Source organism: Clinocottus analis, unplaced genomic scaffold (assembly GCF_023055335.1).
Source record: "Clinocottus analis isolate CAN_PGR_092001 unplaced genomic scaffold, fCliAna1.0.p SCAF_20, whole genome shotgun sequence".
Lineage (NCBI taxonomy): Eukaryota > Metazoa > Chordata > Actinopteri > Perciformes > Cottidae > Clinocottus > Clinocottus analis.
In genome coordinates, this window is record NW_027175932.1 from 12,374,018 (window position 1) to 12,393,985 (window position 19,968).

General features: G+C 44.3%; 1 protein-coding gene across 2 annotated transcripts in view; it reads right to left on the reverse strand.

Annotated features, from left to right (window-relative positions):
* Nucleotides 1–12,170, reverse strand: part of LOC137791285 (receptor-type tyrosine-protein phosphatase zeta-like) — a 56,727-nt gene extending 44,557 nt beyond the window's left edge. For both annotated transcript variants that reach the window (XM_068586072.1, XM_068586073.1), the window contains exon 1: nt 11,947–12,170. In XM_068586072.1, coding sequence (XP_068442173.1) covers nt 11,947–12,004 — 58 coding nt within the window. In that variant the 5' untranslated portion in view covers nt 12,005–12,170. The remainder of the gene's footprint in view (nt 1–11,946) is intronic.
* Nucleotides 12,171–19,968: the final 7,798 nt, after the last annotated feature.

Here is a 19,968-nt window from a genome sequence, read left to right on the forward strand (position 1 = left end):
ATGTAGAAGGATTTATAGGAACGTTGCCTGTTGCAGCTTTAAAACGACATCGTTGTCCACATCCATCTGTGACCTGCTGCCAGTGCTGCAGACGCTGCTCTCTGTCCGGCTGAGTGGACAAAGTCGTACAGAGAAGTCCAGCAGCACAGGTTATGACTTAATGAGATTAGGTTCTATATTAAAAGGAGGATATTGTTTCTGAGTGCTAAACAAACCGTGCATTGTTCCACACGGGGGCACGGCAGAATTAAAGCCGCAATATAAAACCTTATCAGACAAACCTATCACTGGGATCTGTGTGTGTGTGTGTGTGTGTGTGTGTGTGTGTGTGTGTGTGTGTGTGTGTGTGTGTGTGTGTGTGTGTGTGTGTGCGTGTGTGTTGCACTCCAGTTGTTCAGGGGGACAAGGGAGTTGTTTTTTGTGGTGACCGTGAGAATTTGGGGCCCCGGGTTGAAGGTGGTAATACAGATGAACAGCTGGGGGGTTAGGAAACCTACACATGCGCACGCGCGTGCACACACACACACAGACACACACACACACACATGCAGTGTCACGTATCCCCTGATGAGGTCCAGCCAGATGGGCTATCACTGATTCTAATAAAACCAAACTCTCGTTATTTAAAACTCAGCTTTAACCAAAACATGCACGCTGCTGGCAGGCGACAAGCGACCGCTGGTGTTCTCCACAAGACAACGGGTTTAGCAGATCAGGGTGATACACTGGTGTTTTCTCACTTAAAGGTTCTCTATACGACATCTTGAGCATTGATATAAAATGATTTGTTTCGTGAAGATACATGGAGTCATGTCCACCTGAGTAGAGGATGAAGTCACACTCCCTCCGCTTCAGTTAGAAACCGAGCTCTTCTCAGGTTTGTCCATCTACCCGTGTCAGACGTGCACGCTTTTTAGCGCATGTGAGCGTGCCCGGCGGGCTAGCCCATGGCCGCCGCTCTGCACTTTGCCCATTTGGAGGTTTCAGATGATAACGTCCTCCCGACCCACGGTGCTGTTGCTAAAGCGTCTGTCCACCCTGCGGCCGCCCTCAGGTAAACACGACGAGCCTCTTCAGCTCTGTAGCGCTGCTAGCTGCTAGCTGTTAGCTGCTAGCCTCCAGCCGTCCGTGTGCCCGCAATGGATTTGCTCAGAATTTGTTATGTATCCCTTTCAAACATGTTTCAGAGGCAGAGCTGGGGGCAGCTACAGATGTACCAACTGCTCTCTTGGTGCAGGATGACATTTATTCAGCCAGACCCTTTCTGGTCCTTTGTTTATTGGAACCCATTACACCACAGTATGCCAGCAATAAAACCATTCAAAAAAAAAACATAGAGCGCTACGGTCAAATAGATTAAATTAATAGTACCCACCCACACAGAAAGCATGAGTCAGCGAGTGATGCAAGCACAGCGTTTTAGTTTTAATTTTATTTTTTGCCTCTTTCAACTTGGGTTTGGAAGTGGAGCACTGCACCCAAAGTGCTGCATTGGAAATTCAGCATTTTGTCCATGCTGAGATTGAAATGAGGACCCTGTCCAAACCTTTTACCCACTTAACAAACCTCCCTAAATAGATTACAAAGCATAATAGGAAACCCATAATGCAAAGCAATGATGCAGGCTTGCAAATCTAAATTTGAATGACTCTGCTAATATGATGGCCTACTTCAGGCTACGTGGGCAATGCGAATAGGACGCAACTAACAATTACATTCATGAGCAATTCCTATCTTGCCTTTATCAAATATAACAGGAAAAAGCAGAACATCCTCTGGAACCAGAGAAGTGCATTTCTGATTATTAAATGATTCACTTGTTTCAGTACTCAAAATAAAACACTGAATTGGTACTCATGGTCATGAACATTACTGTCATGTCTGTACAACTGAAAGTTACTTCATGGTCATCATTCCCTGACTGTGTTTTGTGTAACAGACGGTCAGAAAAAATAGCCGACATTTCAGAAGGTTTTCACCAATTACAAACGGATGAACCGATGCTTTGGATAAAGTCAGGCGTTTGGGTTCGGATTGTTTCCTCCTCATGCAAAATGTGGAGCAGAGATATGTTTTGGGTTGAGCAGTGAGGAGTGGAGACGCTGCGGGGATCAAATCTTTGCTTTCAGGTGAAAAATGAATACCAAACCAGGCAGGACGGCATGTCATCAAGAAGCTCGGACACAGGTCAATGTCTCTGACGAATGAGGTGAAAAACACAATAAGAGAAGATATACTGAGAACGTGTGTGTTAACAGGAGTGTGTGACACGACAGGACATCCAGGACACACACACACACACACACAAGGGAGAGAGCACGGGGGACTGAGGTCAGCCAGTTGGCCGCTGCATGAGAGTTTCTGAGTTCTAGTTTATCCACTGAGCATGTATGATTGCACATGTCCACCTCATTTGAAAGTGTGTGTGTGCGTGTGTGTGTTTGTGTGTCATTAATCTGCGTGCCTAGTTAGAGCAGTGAGATGCACCACTTCCATCTGCTCGGCACAAATTGAGAAAATGCTGCACAGTGAGTGAGCGTGCGTGTGTGTGTGTGTGTGCACGTGCGTGTGTGTGTGTGTGTGTGTGTTATCAGTAATCCTGTAGCATTTCAGTGGAGCAGGACTTCAAACTACTACAGACTTTTCATTGAAGGCTTCTTGTGTTTTAATCAGCAGAAAATAAAAACACCAGAAGAAAGATCTGGCTTGAATTATAACGTATTCATCCGCAGACGGTTCAGCAGTCGGACTTTAAAACTTTTCGAGCTTTCTTACCAACGAGTGTGGATGAGGCGCGTTTCATTGAAGAATCCAGGCGGCGTGTTTTCCATCAGCATGCAGCCTGAATCGGCGGCGTTTCCGTGACAACAGCCCGCAGCGTCATGACAACGGAAGAGCACCCGCGATGGCGCGTGGAGCACCCTGACTTCCTGTCGGCTTCCTGCTCAGACTCTCTCTATCGCCATGGATACGAGACCATCACCTCTCCTCTCTATCTTTCGGTGCGGGGTCGCGCCCCCAATTCCTCACTTGTCTGGCAGACACCGCGCGCACACACACACACACACACACACACACACACACACACACACACACACACACACAGGCAAACATAACCCGTATACAAATAAAAGCATCCGTGTGCATTTGTACTCTCATACAGGCACTCGCACTGTTTACAAACTATATATATATATATATATATATATATATATATATATATATATATATATATATATATATATATATATATATATATATATATATATGTTTGAGAGTACAAATGCACACGGATGCTTTTATTTTAGTTAGTCCCTTTTTTTTTTGCTCCGAGATTGGATTGAGGCACTGGCTGTGAAGATTGTTTTATATATGTGTGTGTGTGTGTGTGTGTGTGTGTGTGTGTGTGTGTCTGTGTGTGTGTGTGTGTGTGTGTGTGTGTGTGTGTGTGTGTGTATCTGGGACGGGAGACCATCAGCGGCCACCCAAAGATTTCTATTGAAGTGTGTGTGTGTGTGTGTGTGCGTGTGTGTGTGTGTGTGTGCGTGTGTGTGTGTGTGCGTGTGTGTGTGTGTGTGTGTGTGTGCGACTGAGGGGGGCGGCTGGTGGGGGCGGGGGGTTAATCAACTTTCAACCCAGCGATTGGTCACCCCCCTCCCCGGTGAACTTTCCCACTGGTGAAAGAAGGTCCGGTCTGCTGAGATGCAGTTCGCCTCCACTCGTCTCTGAATTCCTCGCTTCACGGCCCGACAGACGAGCCTCCATTAACTTTCATCAAACCAATTGGATTTGGTTCTCACTTCACTTCACGGCTGTCCAAAGTGAGGAACCTAACTGCAGCGCATCAGAAGAAAGTCCTGCGTCAACAAGTCTTCTGGGGAAACAGAGAAGAGCTCTACTTTGAGAAATACATGACTTTCTGCTGTGATTTGTCTTTGTTTCTCTCTTTGAACTCAGCGATTCTCTGAACAATACAAGCAGTTGTGTGTCAGCACTTCAAGGAAAGCAACTTTTGGTACCAACTTTGCATCTCTCTTTAAATCAGCGGGTTCTCACATGCAGCAACGCTAGAGAATTATTTTTTTAAAAAGACTTTGATTTGGGAAGCTCTTTAAACAGTTTTATGACTGCAGTGATGCAACTTTGATGATTCACATTAAGTCACACATTGGGAGTTACAACAGGAGCGAGCACCCCATCTGCACATAAAGATAATGCTGATGTGTCCTTTATGTCTCCTAAAACGTTAAGACTCGAGTTGGAAATCTCAACCTGGACGACGCCATCGAACAAAAGCTTGAGAATCAAAACAGAGCTGGATACATGAAGAAGAACCTATTTAGATTGGAAGGTCACTGTTGCATTAACAGTCTGAAGTGTTAGTATTAATGGATTCCTGCCCCGGGGTTGGCGCAAAGTGCCAACGCTCTGAGGTTTAGGAGGGTAATTGCCAGTGGAAACTGCTAAAGTGCATCGATCGTAGAAGGTGTTCTGTTTAAATCCCGAATGATTTCCTCAACAGCGGTGTGTAGAGTTTGGCTCTGTGTGATGGCGCCGCCCGGTAGCAGGTCACCCCTTTGCTGGAGGATGACGGTGGAGGAACATTTGACATGAAGGTGAATGCATTGTTGCATTGGTATATATGATATTCTAGACATGCACTTAATCTCCCTCGGAGCGGTGAAGTGGAAAGTGCAACATGTCAGTTGAAACTCTCTCCACCTTCTGCTCGGATTACTTCACTTTAAGTCACTCTGACGACTCGATTCCACAAATCCCAGCAGGTTTGGCGGGATTTGCTTTCGGTGCGGCGCGGTGAGTCAATTCAGTTCACGCCATTAGCGACATCAGGCAATGGCACAAGCGCCGGGTGAGGGAGCTGGGATGTTGGTGGGTAAACCAGAGTGGCACCATGACAGAGAGAGCGTTGCTATACAACAGAGAAACCTTACGGTTGTGACGCACCGCTGGAACGTCTTTAGGCATGCGTCACGCTCTGCTCCACAGCAAGGAAACAGGAATATGAATGAATCCCATCTACAAGCAGCCCATGTAATCAGATTTAACCAGTTCTAATCTAGATTAAAGTCAAAAGTCTGATTATTACTCTAGCACTCCTACAACTTTACACTAACATCCAGTGACGTCCCTAAAAGCTAAAGTATGTGCGTGTTTGTTAAGTCAGTAATATCCTGTGGCTTCCCTAAAAGCTGAAGTATGTGTGTGTTTGTATTCCTGTTTGAGAGTGCGTAAGTCTCCTATGCCCATCAGTTGGCTGGCCGGGCAGCAGCAAGGTTCATCCCCTCTCCGGTAGCCTCAGGCCTCGGTGCCAACCTTTTAAAAAAACAACGGTGGCTTTTGTACGTGGGCACCCACAGAGACAGACGGCCATTGTCAGCTGCTGTAACTTCAGACAGACCTCCTAACTGGAGAGACCTCAGAGAGAGCGTTGGCATTCTGTGGTTTCAGCGACTTAGTTCCACTCTCCCTCCTCTCCTTTTCACCTTTTGTCCGTTGGGATGCTGCCATCCTCCTTTTCTTGCGCTGGTTATCCCTCGCCACCCCCCCTTGAGTCTCAAATGTCTAGTCCAAAGGGAAGTCTATATCGGACACTGTTGATACGTAGCACGGCATTTTGACCAACTCCTCGGACAGGAAGCACTTCAGAAGGTCAAGATGCTCGTCAGTGAGGGGTCATCATTCAATGCTGAAGAACTGTGGGCTCCAGCAGTGTCCAGAGCCAACTGGAGAATTGTTAAAAAAAAAAAAGCATCTTTCACCGTCTTCCTGTGTCACATTCATATAATAAAACACATTTTCTGTCAAGTACAACTTCTGCTGGTGGCTTTAAAGAAATACAGGGAATCTCTCTCTTAAGTAGGAAATGCTAACTTCTTGCAAAGCCTTGAAAAGTGGCTCCGCAAAGTCTTTCGCTTCCCTCTTTGTGGAGGACAGCAGCTGCGGTTATCGCGGACTCGCAGCAGTCACAACGGATTCCGATGGAGACTCAAAGGCAAAGACACTTGTCGAGTCGATCCTCGTGTTCAGCGCGTTCCCAAACATACTTATTCCACATCAGAGCTAAACGCACTACTCGCTCACGTCGCCGTACCTCAGAAGCTCTGCCTGTGTGTTGATTCGTTTCGGCGGCGGGGAAGTGGATTACGCTGCGGAAGCAGCTCCAAACGTTTCTGCAAAACTTGTATTTTATTTTGCCACATGACTCACGGGTCACCACTGGAAAGGCGACTTGTGCTGCTGTTCTTCACGAAAAAGTAATTCAACAGTTTGGAGCACTTTTTTTTCTGGACTGAAATGCGAGATTCGGTTCCTTTAGCGCCAACTCAGGGTGAGGTGAAGGAATAAAAGAGTTGCTCAATGTCCCACTGAAACGAGAAACTTTCTAACAACGGGATAACCTCAAGACGATCCGCTCCCATATTTAATATTTGACCGGTCTTGGCTTGCATGAAACAAAAGAGCTTTCCCCCACTATGTTCCACTTTTACCTCGGAGACCCTTTACGTCACTGCCGACGAGACCAACTCCACCGACAAAACTTTTAAGTGACTCGAGTGTTTCGCCGAGCCGAGTTCCCCGTCCACGCCGCTCAGCCTCAAAGACGTTGGGATGTCCTCGTGGCCGGCTTTGAAACAACTGGGACGCTACGCTGCCACGGTAAAAAGCAGCAAAGTGGATTAAAGAATATAAAAGCACTTATGAGTGAAACGCTTTGGGTGGAGTGAAAGGGAGTGGAGGAGAAAGAGGAAAGAAGACAAATATCACAGTAGAGAGCAGCCAATCAATTATTCAATGTAACATCTGTGGATTTTTAAGCAAAGCCAACAGCGCGGTGACGAGACCGGCGCAACCCACTTCTATCCGTCCGCTCAGAGCACATCGTGTAGCGCACGTGTTATCAAGCGGTCATGAGACTTGAAGGAGCACATGTACAGCAATTTGCTCAATTTGGAGGATTTTAATGATCTGTAATATTCTATGAGAAAACTTTTCTCTAGAATATTATAATCTCCCGAATGTGTATGCCCCCGCCCCCTAAAAAGAAGGAGGAGAAAATCTGATTATATTTTTTTCTGGTAAAAACCAGACAGTTAAGAAGGCTTTGGAAAATCTTTCTAACAAGATTTGTTTCCCTTAGTGGAGATTTTTCTCTGGCTGGTTTGCAGAGCCACAGACTCCATCAGCATGCGTGCGTGTTTGTAAATTAGCGCGCACATAATCTCATTTTGAGCGGTGGAGTTAAAGCTAGGAGGAAGGAGGCACGCGACTCAGATCACGAGCCATGAAGAGAGGAATATGAAACATGTTGAGAATATAAATAATGAAATGAAACATGCAGTGTGTTGAATGTGTTCTTGATCAGTCTCCTATGTGTCACATTGGAGACGTTCTGCCAACATGTTGCCCATAAAGCAGAATGTGATAATCAGCCAGACCCTTCGCACTGTGGAGTTCAACTCTCCTGTAAAGTAACACAACGCTGCAGCTATGGGCGTGCCGAGCCAATCCTCCAGATCGATGCCCTCGATATGGATCTCATTAAGCACATGCTGTGTTACATTCAGAGTTCAGAGCCTCCACACCAAAAACCATAGCTATAATAATAACTATATATAAAGATGTGAGCATCCACACAGTTTGGTTGGCTGTTAGTCCATCTAATCACTCTGAAAGTGATACAAATGAAATTGTTCGCCACTGGATTTTTTGTGCGATTAATTTGCTTGATATTTTCACAGAGAACATGAAGATTACGTCGCATAAAAAAGCAACTTTTTTTCAGAGCAATGTTGTTTCGTTAGCTTTTCGTGCTGCGAACAAAGGGGTCAACCAATCACGTTGTGCAGGATGAGGTCATATTCATGAAACCAGCAACACGGAGGCCTCGTAGTCAGAAACAAGACAAAACATTTGATCCCTTCTTTTAATGTTGACAAAGGCAGCGCAGACCACATCCACTGCTATTGTTTCCTTCACATTAAAAGCCCTTGACACATAATATTTGCAGGCAAGTATTTTGCATTTTCTAGCCATAATAAATGGGTTGAACACATTTCCAATGAAGTATTTTACATCCTGTAGTGTGTACGTCAATGTTTACTAGATTGCTGTCTTTTTCGCTGCAACATTATTGCCGCGTGTAGATCATTGCCGGTGTCATTATAAAAGTCACCGTCTCTTGAATCACACGTTGCGCCGCTGTCATCCGTTCAGCCGTAAGGAAGTTTGATGAGAAGAATCATATACTGTAACTCTTTGGAGACAGTTTACTACTGTACTTTACTGTGTGTCTGACACTCTGTCATCACTGCTCTCTACACATTATGTATGGATTCACACAGTCGGTACGCTGCTGCGTGTGCCAGCATTTTGTGTGAATTTGCTGTTCCACCATCAGACATCCTATTATGCCACCGGATGCAACCCCTCTGGGTCAAATGCTGGGAGTGCACTGGGTGGCCAGATGGTATCTCACATGGAGAACATATGATCACTGAACTCCCACTAACTATCACATGACCATAACCATGACACAGTGGGGTGCTGTGTTGGCCACATATACTGTATGTTCACTGCTATTTACTGTACTGGATGGTGGGGATTTCTTTTTAAGGATTTGTAGCGACCGTTTCAAAGTGTCTCCCTCAGCGTCAGTGATGAGTAAAAGCATTTCATGTAATTAACTGTGTTGTGTGTTCATGCACGGCGCCGAAACAGATTCTGCTTTCATATGAAGAACCGGACGGCAGAGGGACAGGATGTTGTGTTGGAAGCGTTCTGGTTGCTGTTTGTAGTCATAGTAGTGTTGACCAATCACGTTGCAGCAGGCATTGGTTGACTGCAGGTGTGTGGAGAGCAGAGGAGGTGGAGCGCATTGCATCGGCTGAAATGCAATCGAGGAACTGATGATGATTTGGCTTTTTGGGATTAAAATTAGCTTGCTTTTCTCTTTAATCTCATTTCTCTCTTTCTCTCTAACACACACACACACACACACACACACACACACGCAGTAAAGTAAAGCACACAGGCAACGATTTGTGCCAAACTCCAGTATAGATCCTGCTGAGCTGTTGAAGGATCAATAGCTTGCAGGCTCCTGTTGCCATTGTTGCCAATCACCATCCAGCAACAATCCATCAATCCAACAAGGCATTTGCAACATCCTTCCTTTTTTTTTCCCCGTGAAAGGGTTTTCTCTCTTTTCTGGGGGGAGTTTTTCCTGCTCCGATGTGAGGTCCCGGGGCAGGGATGTCGTATGTGTACAGATTGTAAAGCCCTCTGAGGCTCGTGATTTAGGGCTGTACAAAATAAACTGAATTGAATTGATGATTGTGGCGGAAAAAACAACTCATTCTGTTAGGAGAGTGAACAAATCACCACTAACTACAGGAAACAAACCACAAAATGCAATCAATAACGGGTGGGCGGGGTCGGGGGCTTCATGTTTGGAAAGCCGAGCGGGACACAAGGAGGTCTGAAGAGGGGAGGACGAGATTCACATTTTAAATCTCCGGATCGCAGCATGCAGAAACCCAAAGTCATGTGGTTGTGCAGGCGGGGAGTCCATGCTGTTGAAAAGCATATGGCACAGAGAGGGACTCCAGATAGAAGATCACGCTCACTGGCAGAACCGCTTGGACAAGCATCATCACCAGCACCAGCACGGCCACTTGTATGCGTGTGTGTGTGTGTGTGTGTGTGTGTGTGTGTGAGCGGGAGGGACAGAGCGAGAAAACATGTTTAGTGTGTGATTTTTCGAGTGCTGCCCAGGCATATTGTGGGACAGATGGCTGGAGGATCTTCTATTTCCTTTCCCTAAAAGGCTCTCAGTGACGTGTCCGAACAGCTTTTGACACAAATAGTTTTCAAACAAAATGAAACTTTGCCCAGATGGTTGCGTACGACACATGCAGACTTGCAGCTACAGCAAAGTGGATCAAGTAAAAGCACCACGATACCTCGATAGAAGAGTAACTCTGCTGGTGGTACCCAATCTGGGATTAATTCTATGAATTAAAAGCGTTTTCCTCTGGTGACAGCAGGTAGAGGAAGGAGTTAAAGACCACAGGCCTTTATGGGCAGTGTGATCTTAATTATAGGAAGTAAGAGCAGCTGCAATGAGGATTGACAGAGCGTTTGTCTTTTTCTGCACCAGGTTATATCAAATTAAAAAAGGCCTCATGGCTCATCTGCGTTAATCTGATATCACAAAGATCTCATCAAACGAGGGCGCGCAGGTTTGTGTCCTTGACATTTGGAAGTCTCTGATGTCGGCCTCCTGAATTCTCCTGTACTTTCCTACAACAAGCAAATGATGGGATAAAAACTAAAAGGTGACCTTTTTAAGAATCGATGTTGAACGTTGTAGAATATTCTCGTTCTCAAAGCTCTAAATGTTGGGTGGATGCCAAATACCCAACTAGAAGTGAAAAGAGCTTTTTCTTCTGTCTGGACAAACACTGCGAAGAAAAGATTTATAAATGCAACTATTGTCTCATTGAAGAGTTAAAACAAATCCAATGAAACAACGTGCCAGCTGATTGTCTGACCATAACAAAGATGGTGGATGAGGATCTTTCAAATCAATTTTTCTGAGTGGGACATGTCAAAGCTTGACAGATGTACGTGTCACCGTCTCCAGTGGACTAACTGTATAGAAACTACCTCAAACATGTCTTCAGTCTTTCTGTGCTGGTGTTTCTACGCCAGCATTGGTCAATTTGATCAAGAGCATGGAGTGAAATCCAAACAGCTGGAGATGATGTCATCTTTCAAAGTGTTTCTGTGAACACACCAAAACCTCCACCAATAAAGAAAACAAGTTGCTCTCCTCCAAAAGATCCAGTTTTCTTTCCTCATATCTGATTTGCCTCATATGAAGCTCTTCAGTTCAAACATTACGTTGCTTTGAAATAATCCGCCACCGGTTTGAGATTGATGAACGTTGCAAGTGAGGATTCACCCGAATGGAGAACATGTTTATTTGTCCTTTGTGTTCTTTGTAAATGAGTACACACGTGGAACGTAAGGAAAGAGTACTTCCACAGCGTTACTGGAATCAGCACCGAGTCCTTCTCTGGGATTTCTTCACCAAAGAGGATCTCTGCTTCAACAGCTGCTCCGACTCATATGTTGAGAGATTATGTCTTTAAGGAACCATTACAGTGTGCGGCTCTTAGTGAAGAGCAGCCAACATGGCTTGTAGGAAAACACATATATCAGGTGTTTCCTGAAAACTCTAACAGGTGGTGTAGTGATGACGCGCTGCAGGACTTCTGAGCCCTGAATGAAAAGGCAAAACAATCTGAATTTATAGGATAGGAATCAAATACTTTACGATCAATACATGTGAATTACTCTTAAAAAAAATGTTTAAAAAAAGAGAGGGATTTAAGCCAAGCCAAGCGCAGCCATCATAAAGCAACATTTGGACAACAGAAGTTCAACAGACAGTTTCTTCAAATTCAGACACGAGGGCACACAGAGCGTCTCACTGCCTCACGGCCACATCCAGACTTCAACTTGCTTGTGTTTGGGGGAGAAAAGCGGCTCTTGCTCAAAGCTCAAAGCTCGACCGGTGAATCCTGCGCGTGGACTGCGCAGGATTCACTGAAACTAAATGTGAGTACACGGGAATATGTGTGGCGCAACCTACATTGTAGACGCACGTTTCCACAATGCCCGCTCTCACACACACAAAAATAAAAATCCAGTCTACATGCAGAATGCGTCCTCCTTTGCCGCCGATTGCACATTTTAAAAACGGGCTGAAGTGTGCGGGAAATATCCGATGGGAACCAAACAGACGGCACCGCTCAACCTTTTGACAGCCTTCATTGAGACGTGCAGGGCGTCACGTGACAACCAATCGACTAATAAATAAATACAACTAATATCTCCCCCCTCCATGCAGTTTCTTACCGATTTGGCTGAAGAGGAGCAGCTGGGAGATGAAGATCTCGGTCCTGCGAACTGCCATGGTCTGCGCGCGAGAATGTAACGTCAGGAGGAAGAATCTGATGGTTTTCTACGGACGGCCGTGACGCGGCGCTACCAGGTCATCGTCGCTCCGCTGCCGCGTCCTGTGCGCGGGCCGCCGGGTGATACGCTGCTCCGGTCCGCTCGGCTCGGCTCGGCGCGGTTCGACTCGGCTGCGCGCGGGGAGAGGAGTGCGGGCTCTCTGGTAGCGGACGCGCGCTCACGTACATCGCAGCCAGAGCCGGGGCCGCGTGCGCGCGCCGCCCACTGCCCCGAATGGAAATCACTGTGATATCTTTCTGCTGTTGCTCCCGGGACGCGGTGTGTGTCTGCAGCATTCATCTCCTGCGGGTTATACATCTATACATCTATCTATATCTATATCTATAGATATAGATATAGATATAGATATATATATATATCTATATCTATATATATATCTATATCTATATCTATATATATATATATATATATATATATATATATAGATATATAGATATAGATATAGATATATATCTATATATATATATATATATATATATAGATATATATATATATATATATATAGAGATATATATATATATATATATATAGATATATATAGATATATATATATATAGATAGATAGATAGATAGATATAGATATAGATCTAATATATATATATATATATATATATATATATTTATATATATCTATATCTATATAGATATATATTGATATATATCTATATATATTTATCTATATCTATATCTATTTATATATATATATATTTATATAGATATAGATCTCTCTCTCTCTCTCTCTACACATACACATATACATATATATATATATATATATATATATATATATATATATATATATATATATATATATATATATATATATATAGTGACTTTATAGTGGCAAACAAAGAGTTTACGGTGAACTAATCATACTTTATGTATAGGAGAATATGCATGGGGAACCATGTGCAAAAATGAGGACGACAAAGTGTTTTCATGCTTGGTTTCATTACCTTATCATCTTCGATACAGTGACACTGTCATGACAATATAATATCTCCAAACAGTCATAGTGTTTGGCTGATTGGTTTGCATAAATCCCAGTAGAGATGTTGTTTAAATCCCATATATCTCTTCCAGGTGCTGCAGTGACGTCTTCTTACGCAATGAATGCACAGCACCTCTGATCCGATTAATATAGCGAAGCTTAAAGGATAACACATATTATATGGAGTCAGGTGCATATAGCTATGTGGCATCATATGACATCAACTAAAAAGCATAACCAAGTTACCTCAAACGTCTACAGCGTTACAAACCACAGGAAGGCTTCTCTCTTGGAACATCACGATGACTCTCACGGAGGGTTTCATTTGACTACCTCACAAAGCCTTAAGGAGAAACCTCAAGTTTTTTAAAGACTTTCTATGAAGCGGTGAAACGTAACAAGAATGTGGATCCAGCCAAGCCGGGACGGTCCCACGCCGGAACCAGCGTGTGTGTGTGTTTGCGATGGTGGGGAGATTTATTTGGCAGTGGTTGGACTGAGAGATTCCCATGAAGCACACAATGGCATGGTGCAAAGTATGTGTGTGTGTGTGTGTGTGTGTGTGTGTGTGTGTGTGTTTTGGGCAAAACAATGTGTGTAGTTCCACAAGCAACAGGCTTCAATGGTGCAATAACACACCAGTTGTGGGTCTCTCTCGCACATGTTTGTGCGAGAGAGACCCACAATAACATGGCGTTCTCGTTACTCCGTGTGCATTCATTAGCATACATTAAGAGAGATAATCCTCTTTAATTCAGGCGGGAGCCTCGTCTCACTTGTTGGACCAACACTTTTTTTTCAGCTACTTGTTACAATATCCTTTTTGCTTCCGTGCTTCCTGTGTGTGTGTGTCTGTTCTTGGGAGAAAGGTGGGATAACAACATGTTGATTGTATCATTAGTTTGCTTGACTACAGACACAAATAGAGCAAAAACATATAAATGTGACAGGAAAAAAAAGCTCTCTTTCGGAGTCTTATATAACTAACACACACACACACACACACACACACACACACACACACACACAGATGCAACAGACTTTCATCTGCACACAGCATTTTTTTGAAGCCGAAAGATATAGCGTGAGAGTAGAAAGATAGAAAACTAAAGCGGCCTCATCTCAACAGAACACTCGTCGGGGCCGACGAGTGTACAGACACTGTGTGCTGAACGATCACAGCGTGCTGTCGCCTCCCGCACAGAGTAGACAGAGCTTTTAGTTTTTACCCGATGCCGCTGCTGTGAACAGCTGATTCGCTTTTTTCGCTGCACACTGGCAGCCACGGATTATGGATTACGTGTTCGCTCCCTCTTTCCTCCCATGGCGGTGCGTTCGCACGGTGAGTGGAGGAAGGTCAATGAGAGTGCGCTCGGGTCATCGGCTGTTAAGTGTGCGGCCCTGCTGTGTCTGTGTCGCCATGGATCAGATTTTCATGAAGCTGCAAAACATAGTTTCAGTCCTTTGTTTCTGATGCTACACTGATGGCAACTTGCTGTCCAGTCCCTAAAGCGAGTGCTGGATTCATATCTTGGTTGGACCAGTATTCACACCAGTCCTATATCGTTTAAGTCCGGTTACTCCTCTGGGGACCATGAACACCTGACTGGAGTCAACGTATGCCACGTACCTTCACACAACGGTTCCCATCATATCTTACCAAAGGTTGCTCCTCATTTATTGTGCGTTTTCCTACAAAAAAACAGCAACATGTGTCAATCTCCGCTTGTTCCATGAATACAGTCTTTTCAGAATAAACCTCCGTCTTTACAGGAGGTTCAGGTTCGGTTCAGACAACATAACTAAATAATTAGGTTCAGGAAAAGATCGTAAAATACTTAACTAGGTTTAGTCAGAGACTGGCGTTTGGGTTTGACAACTGTGGATGTGCCGCTGCTGAAGTGCACAAGTTCCATGACGAAGAAATCTACGTTCACATCTTGTTTAACAAGAGCAACAAACAGCAGTCTTGCTGTGCTGCGTAGTCTTTATACTTCCTCGTTGCCATTATTTCTAATATGTATAAGCTAGGAAAGCTGGAGGGGACCGGCCTGCAACACATGTACAGTCTATGCGGGAGTCCAATTAAGTGTCTTGGAGGGAAGATCCTCCAGAGAAGTGTCTGCTGTCGAACAATTTCCATGTGTAAAAGCTCAATTTGAGGTTCGGTATCTTGCCCAAGGACATGTGGACTGGAGGAGCCGGAGATTGCACCATCGATCATCCAGTTAGAGGGGGAGCAGCTCTACCTACTGAGCCGCAGCCAGCGCAGGCTTCAGAAGACATTACAAGCAGTGGCAAAGATGTTCCATTAAAAAAAGTTCCCCTTAATCACCATCCCCCAGCTGACGTATGTGTGTGGTGTGTTTGTGTGTGTGTGTGTGTGTGTGTGTGTGTGTGTGTGTGCCGTTTCCGAGTTAGCAGTGATATTGACTTCCAGCGGTGGCGACTGGAGGTCAGTTTTCTGGACACCACTGGGCTGACACATACTGGTCGATGTGAGAGTGTGTGTGTGTGTGTGTGTGTGTGTGTGTGTGTGTGTGTATGCGCGCACGAGAGAGAGAGAGAGGCCCTCGGTAGTCAATGCCTGCTGTGGAGCAACTCGTTAGTGCTGCACACGTATGTTGTTAAGATGCACGGTTGAGTTCATTAATGCTGACTGGTCTGTGCGGACTACAACTTATTATAAACTCAATACAGAGCCAAGAATCTGTAGGCAAGACTATTGTCGGCACTTTCCTGACTCCTGTGTGTCTGTGTTCTGCTTGATTAAAATGCAGATTGACCGACGAGCCAATGTTGAAAGAAAGTGTTCCTTTAAGGAGCTTCAGCTTGTATTTAGTAATCGATAAACTGAGATTATTGTAGATTAAAGAAAAAAGAAGAAACCGGAAGAAATCCAAAGACCCACGATATGGAGAGTAATGTCAGAGTTGTCATGTGTCATCTGTATCAAGCAGCATCAGAAAATGCTGTTAAAGCTAGCTGCCTGCATCTTTGTGTGTGTGTGTGTGTGCGTGTGTGTGTGTGTGTGTGTGTGTGTGTGTGTGTCTTTGAAAGTGAGAGAGAACAAGAGTGTGGGTCTTTAAGTGTGTGTTTTGGGTCTTTTTACAGACTGTGTGTGTCTGACATTTACCTTCCTGGCAGACTAAAGGTTTCAGCAAGTCGTATGACTCATGTCACACACTTTACATTATGTGGATCACCTCCTCATACATTTCACATGAACCACAATATCTCTACTTATTGGATTTACATGAACTACATTATGTGATCAATGTAAAGCGGCATGCCAGTGCATCTTTTGCACTTTTCTACGCACTGCATTAATTCACACTTGGAAATACAACCGAGCCGTGTCTCTCACATCGTGGTAAGTGGATGAAACGGCAGGAATCTGAATGTGTAGATCACATTCTGCAAACTCATTCACATCAACGTCTCATTAAGATTATTAAAAAGGATAAGAGGAACGCGTTTACATGAGGTAAACAAAGTAAGATAGAAAACGTGATGCACATATAGGTGGATCAACCAGTGTTTTCACAACGACGCATCAAGGAACACACTCGAGGTTTGGCATTGGTTAAGCAATAATGTTACTTTGACCACACAAAAAACAAAAACATGAACTATACTATTGACTAAAACATTGGGAAGTTTTAAAAATTGCACTAAACTTTGTAATATGGCCGTCAACAATACAAACCATACAAACCAAACCCTGAACTCAAGTCTGCATCACTCTCAATGAGCATCGTCTGACCGTGGTTTAGTTTTGTTTGTGCGTTTACACAACTTACCAGTGGAGAGGGGAACCGTGAGCAGAACACTGAGGTGCCAACTGGAGATCAAATCCTGCAGAGACCATAAAGAACAGTAAGGAATCAATAAATGAGGACAATGAACCAGACTTGGAGCACACAATCTTTTTTGCTAACATGTATTTAGTGTAATAACAGCTTGGTGACGCTGTAGTGGCATTTATTAAATATACCTCGCCATCCTCTAGGGATTCAGGCTATACATGACGACCCCCAGCAACTCCTGGGCAGCTGGCTGCATGTCCAACTGGCTCGTGTCAAGTAGCTGTCATCCTTGTCTTGACATCCTGGCTGAACTGACGCTGACTGACAGGTGACAGCAGGTCCATCACCGCTGCAGGTCCCCTTCTGGCCACGAAGTGAGGGGCCCCGGCCCGCCAGTTTGCTTTGGTGCCGTGTCAATTAGACCCACAACTCATGAAGAGGCAAATGATCCATTCATGTTGTCTCCATTACTTCAGAGACACGGCAGGAAATGAGGTCTCCCGGCTGTGGGAGCCAGTCCTCTGTCGAGAGACAGGTACTCATACTCGAGAAAGCTCATTTAAAAATGTAATTTTTGTGTCCCTGACGAACCTGTCTTTCCATTAGTATTAGTCGTGGTTGCTGTGAATGGAAAACCCACCGCGCGGCTGCAGTCTAATTGCCCTCTTCATGTTTCTCGTCCTCTCCACAAATACTCCAATGCCACCGCTCAGCTGCTGTAAACAATACTACGGAAGGAGGAAATGCTTCAGTGCTTTTATAGCCTCAAAATAGCACTACCTAGCTCATTAGCTTTAAAAAAGAAAAAAAGAAAAGAAAAAATGAGTTTCAAACAGAATGGTAAATTAACTTAAACAGCTGCCAAAGTCTAATAAGTGCCTCTCTCACACTGCATCTAAAACCAGAAAACTGTCAGAGCTAAGTGGTGAGGAGAGACAGCTGTACAGGTTGAGTCATATTCAGGCATACATTTCCCTTTTTGAACATTGTATAACCCTCCTAATATCTTTTCAGTTTTTCTGAACATGTCTTATGCCGATCCTTCAGGGCTTCTACCTCTGAACATCATTGCTAGAGGAGAGAAGATGTACCTGAATTTGTTTGGTGCTACATTTAACATTGAACATATTCTCTCTTGGATTCTCTCTTAATGAAATACAGACTGAGTTACTGGAAGTAAACTGGAAGCAGGTGAACTCCAGGTGAATACCAGTGCTCTTGAAGTCTAAATAGTCAACTGTAGACTGTAGACGGTTGACCTCTGGTCTTATTTCAGGCACACTTGCACCAAACCAAGAGTAAAGTTAAAATTCCTTCATAAAATAATTAACTCAAATAACGCTAACAGTAGAGGGACTACTGTTAACAAAAGAAGTCTGAAATCTGGAGGAAACGACTATTGAGAGACTTGTGACGATACACTCAACACAGTGCATCTGTTTTTTTGCATAGATGTGTTATGAATTCTGATGCCACTGTGATGTCAACATCAAATCAAAGTCAAGTCAAATGCATTTCGCCGGTATGAAATGATCCTGCACGTGTAAGCATGACACAGAATACAGTATGAATACACACTGTGAAAACATACTCAATGCAGTTAGTTTAACAGCTAACAGACTACAGATGATAACTGCGTCTTCATTACTACAAGAAGTAGTTTAACACCATTAAATCGACTAAAAACATTATGCGATCATTTTCATCAATACATTAAGTGGATTTGTATTTAGATATTTGCTAAAAACTGTCGAGGCCAGAAAAAAATCTGTTCCACTGATCATGTGTTCAGAGACAAACTGATCAAAAGTCTCTCCAGCTGTTCAAGCCGACTGATCGCAGAGGACCAGCTGATCGCAGAGGGCCAGCTGATCGCAGAGGACCAGCTGATCGCAGAGGACCAGCGGCCGCCGTCATCAGAAACTGCCGTCGCTTCATGTGAGGCTTGCATCGCTCCATGGATCCCTGGTGGGAGGGACTAAGACGCAAGGAAAAGACTCAAATGAGGGAAACAAGATGCAATTAAGAGACTCGGGATTCAGCCAGAAGAATTGGTTCTTCTTACAGGAAGTTTGTGTTCTGCCACTAACTTTCAACGCTTCTTAGTGCGCACAATGTAAAGACATTCACATGGGCAGTGGAGTTACACTTATGTGGAGTTACAATTCATAAAAGCTTCATCTTTATGCGTCTCCCCTGTACTGAGCTCCATCCATTTCTTCTGTTGCATTTATTGAGCCAGTGGCCTCCTCTTGTCACTGTCAGGTCATTTTGTGTAGGTCTGTCCTTTATGGAGGTTTGCTTACATTGTTACGATGTGAAAATCACAGCGTCGACTTCTTTCCACATCATCTTTCCACAGGAATTGTGTGTATTTACACACAATTCCTGTGGAAAGAGACACATATTCAAAACAATCTCCCTACTGGAGCAGACAAAAACGAAAACACTCATTGACAGCGGCGGAAACAAACTTGAAGTGAGGTCAGTAAATGGTGCGCGGTATGAATAGTGAATGAAGTTGGGTCTCTTGAAGCAGCTACAGAGACACACTCAAGTCACATACACGCGCATGGCAACAAAACCCTTAGTTCCCGAGGAAGAGGGCGAGCTCCTCACCCCTGCATTAGAGCATTTGTTTTGTTTTTTTATTCCCTTCAGGTTGCTCAAGCACACGAACTGAGATGGATTGCTGCAGGGAGCCATGGCAACCAGTGGGGCTATTCTCCGTCGCTGTGGCTGAGAAAAAGAGAGAGGGAGTTAATCAACAACACACGTTTTCCCTCCGTCTTCACTCCCTGCCCGACTACACACACACTCGCACACACAAACTTTATTGTACATTCACGTGGCTCAACACTTGTGGGGGGAAAGAGGCTCCCAGGGATGAAACAAACATTTAAAGTGTTTCCTGCTTGATTCAAACATGAATGCACTCACAAAAACACGCAGATATAACTTTTAGCCTCGAGTTAACGTTACTGCAAATGGCAGCTCTTATTCACTAGTTTGAGAGAAATAACATGTTTTACCATTGGACTCGTTCACAAAAAGTTGAATTCTAACTTGATTGCTTTCACATGTGGATTGTTTCTTGCATTT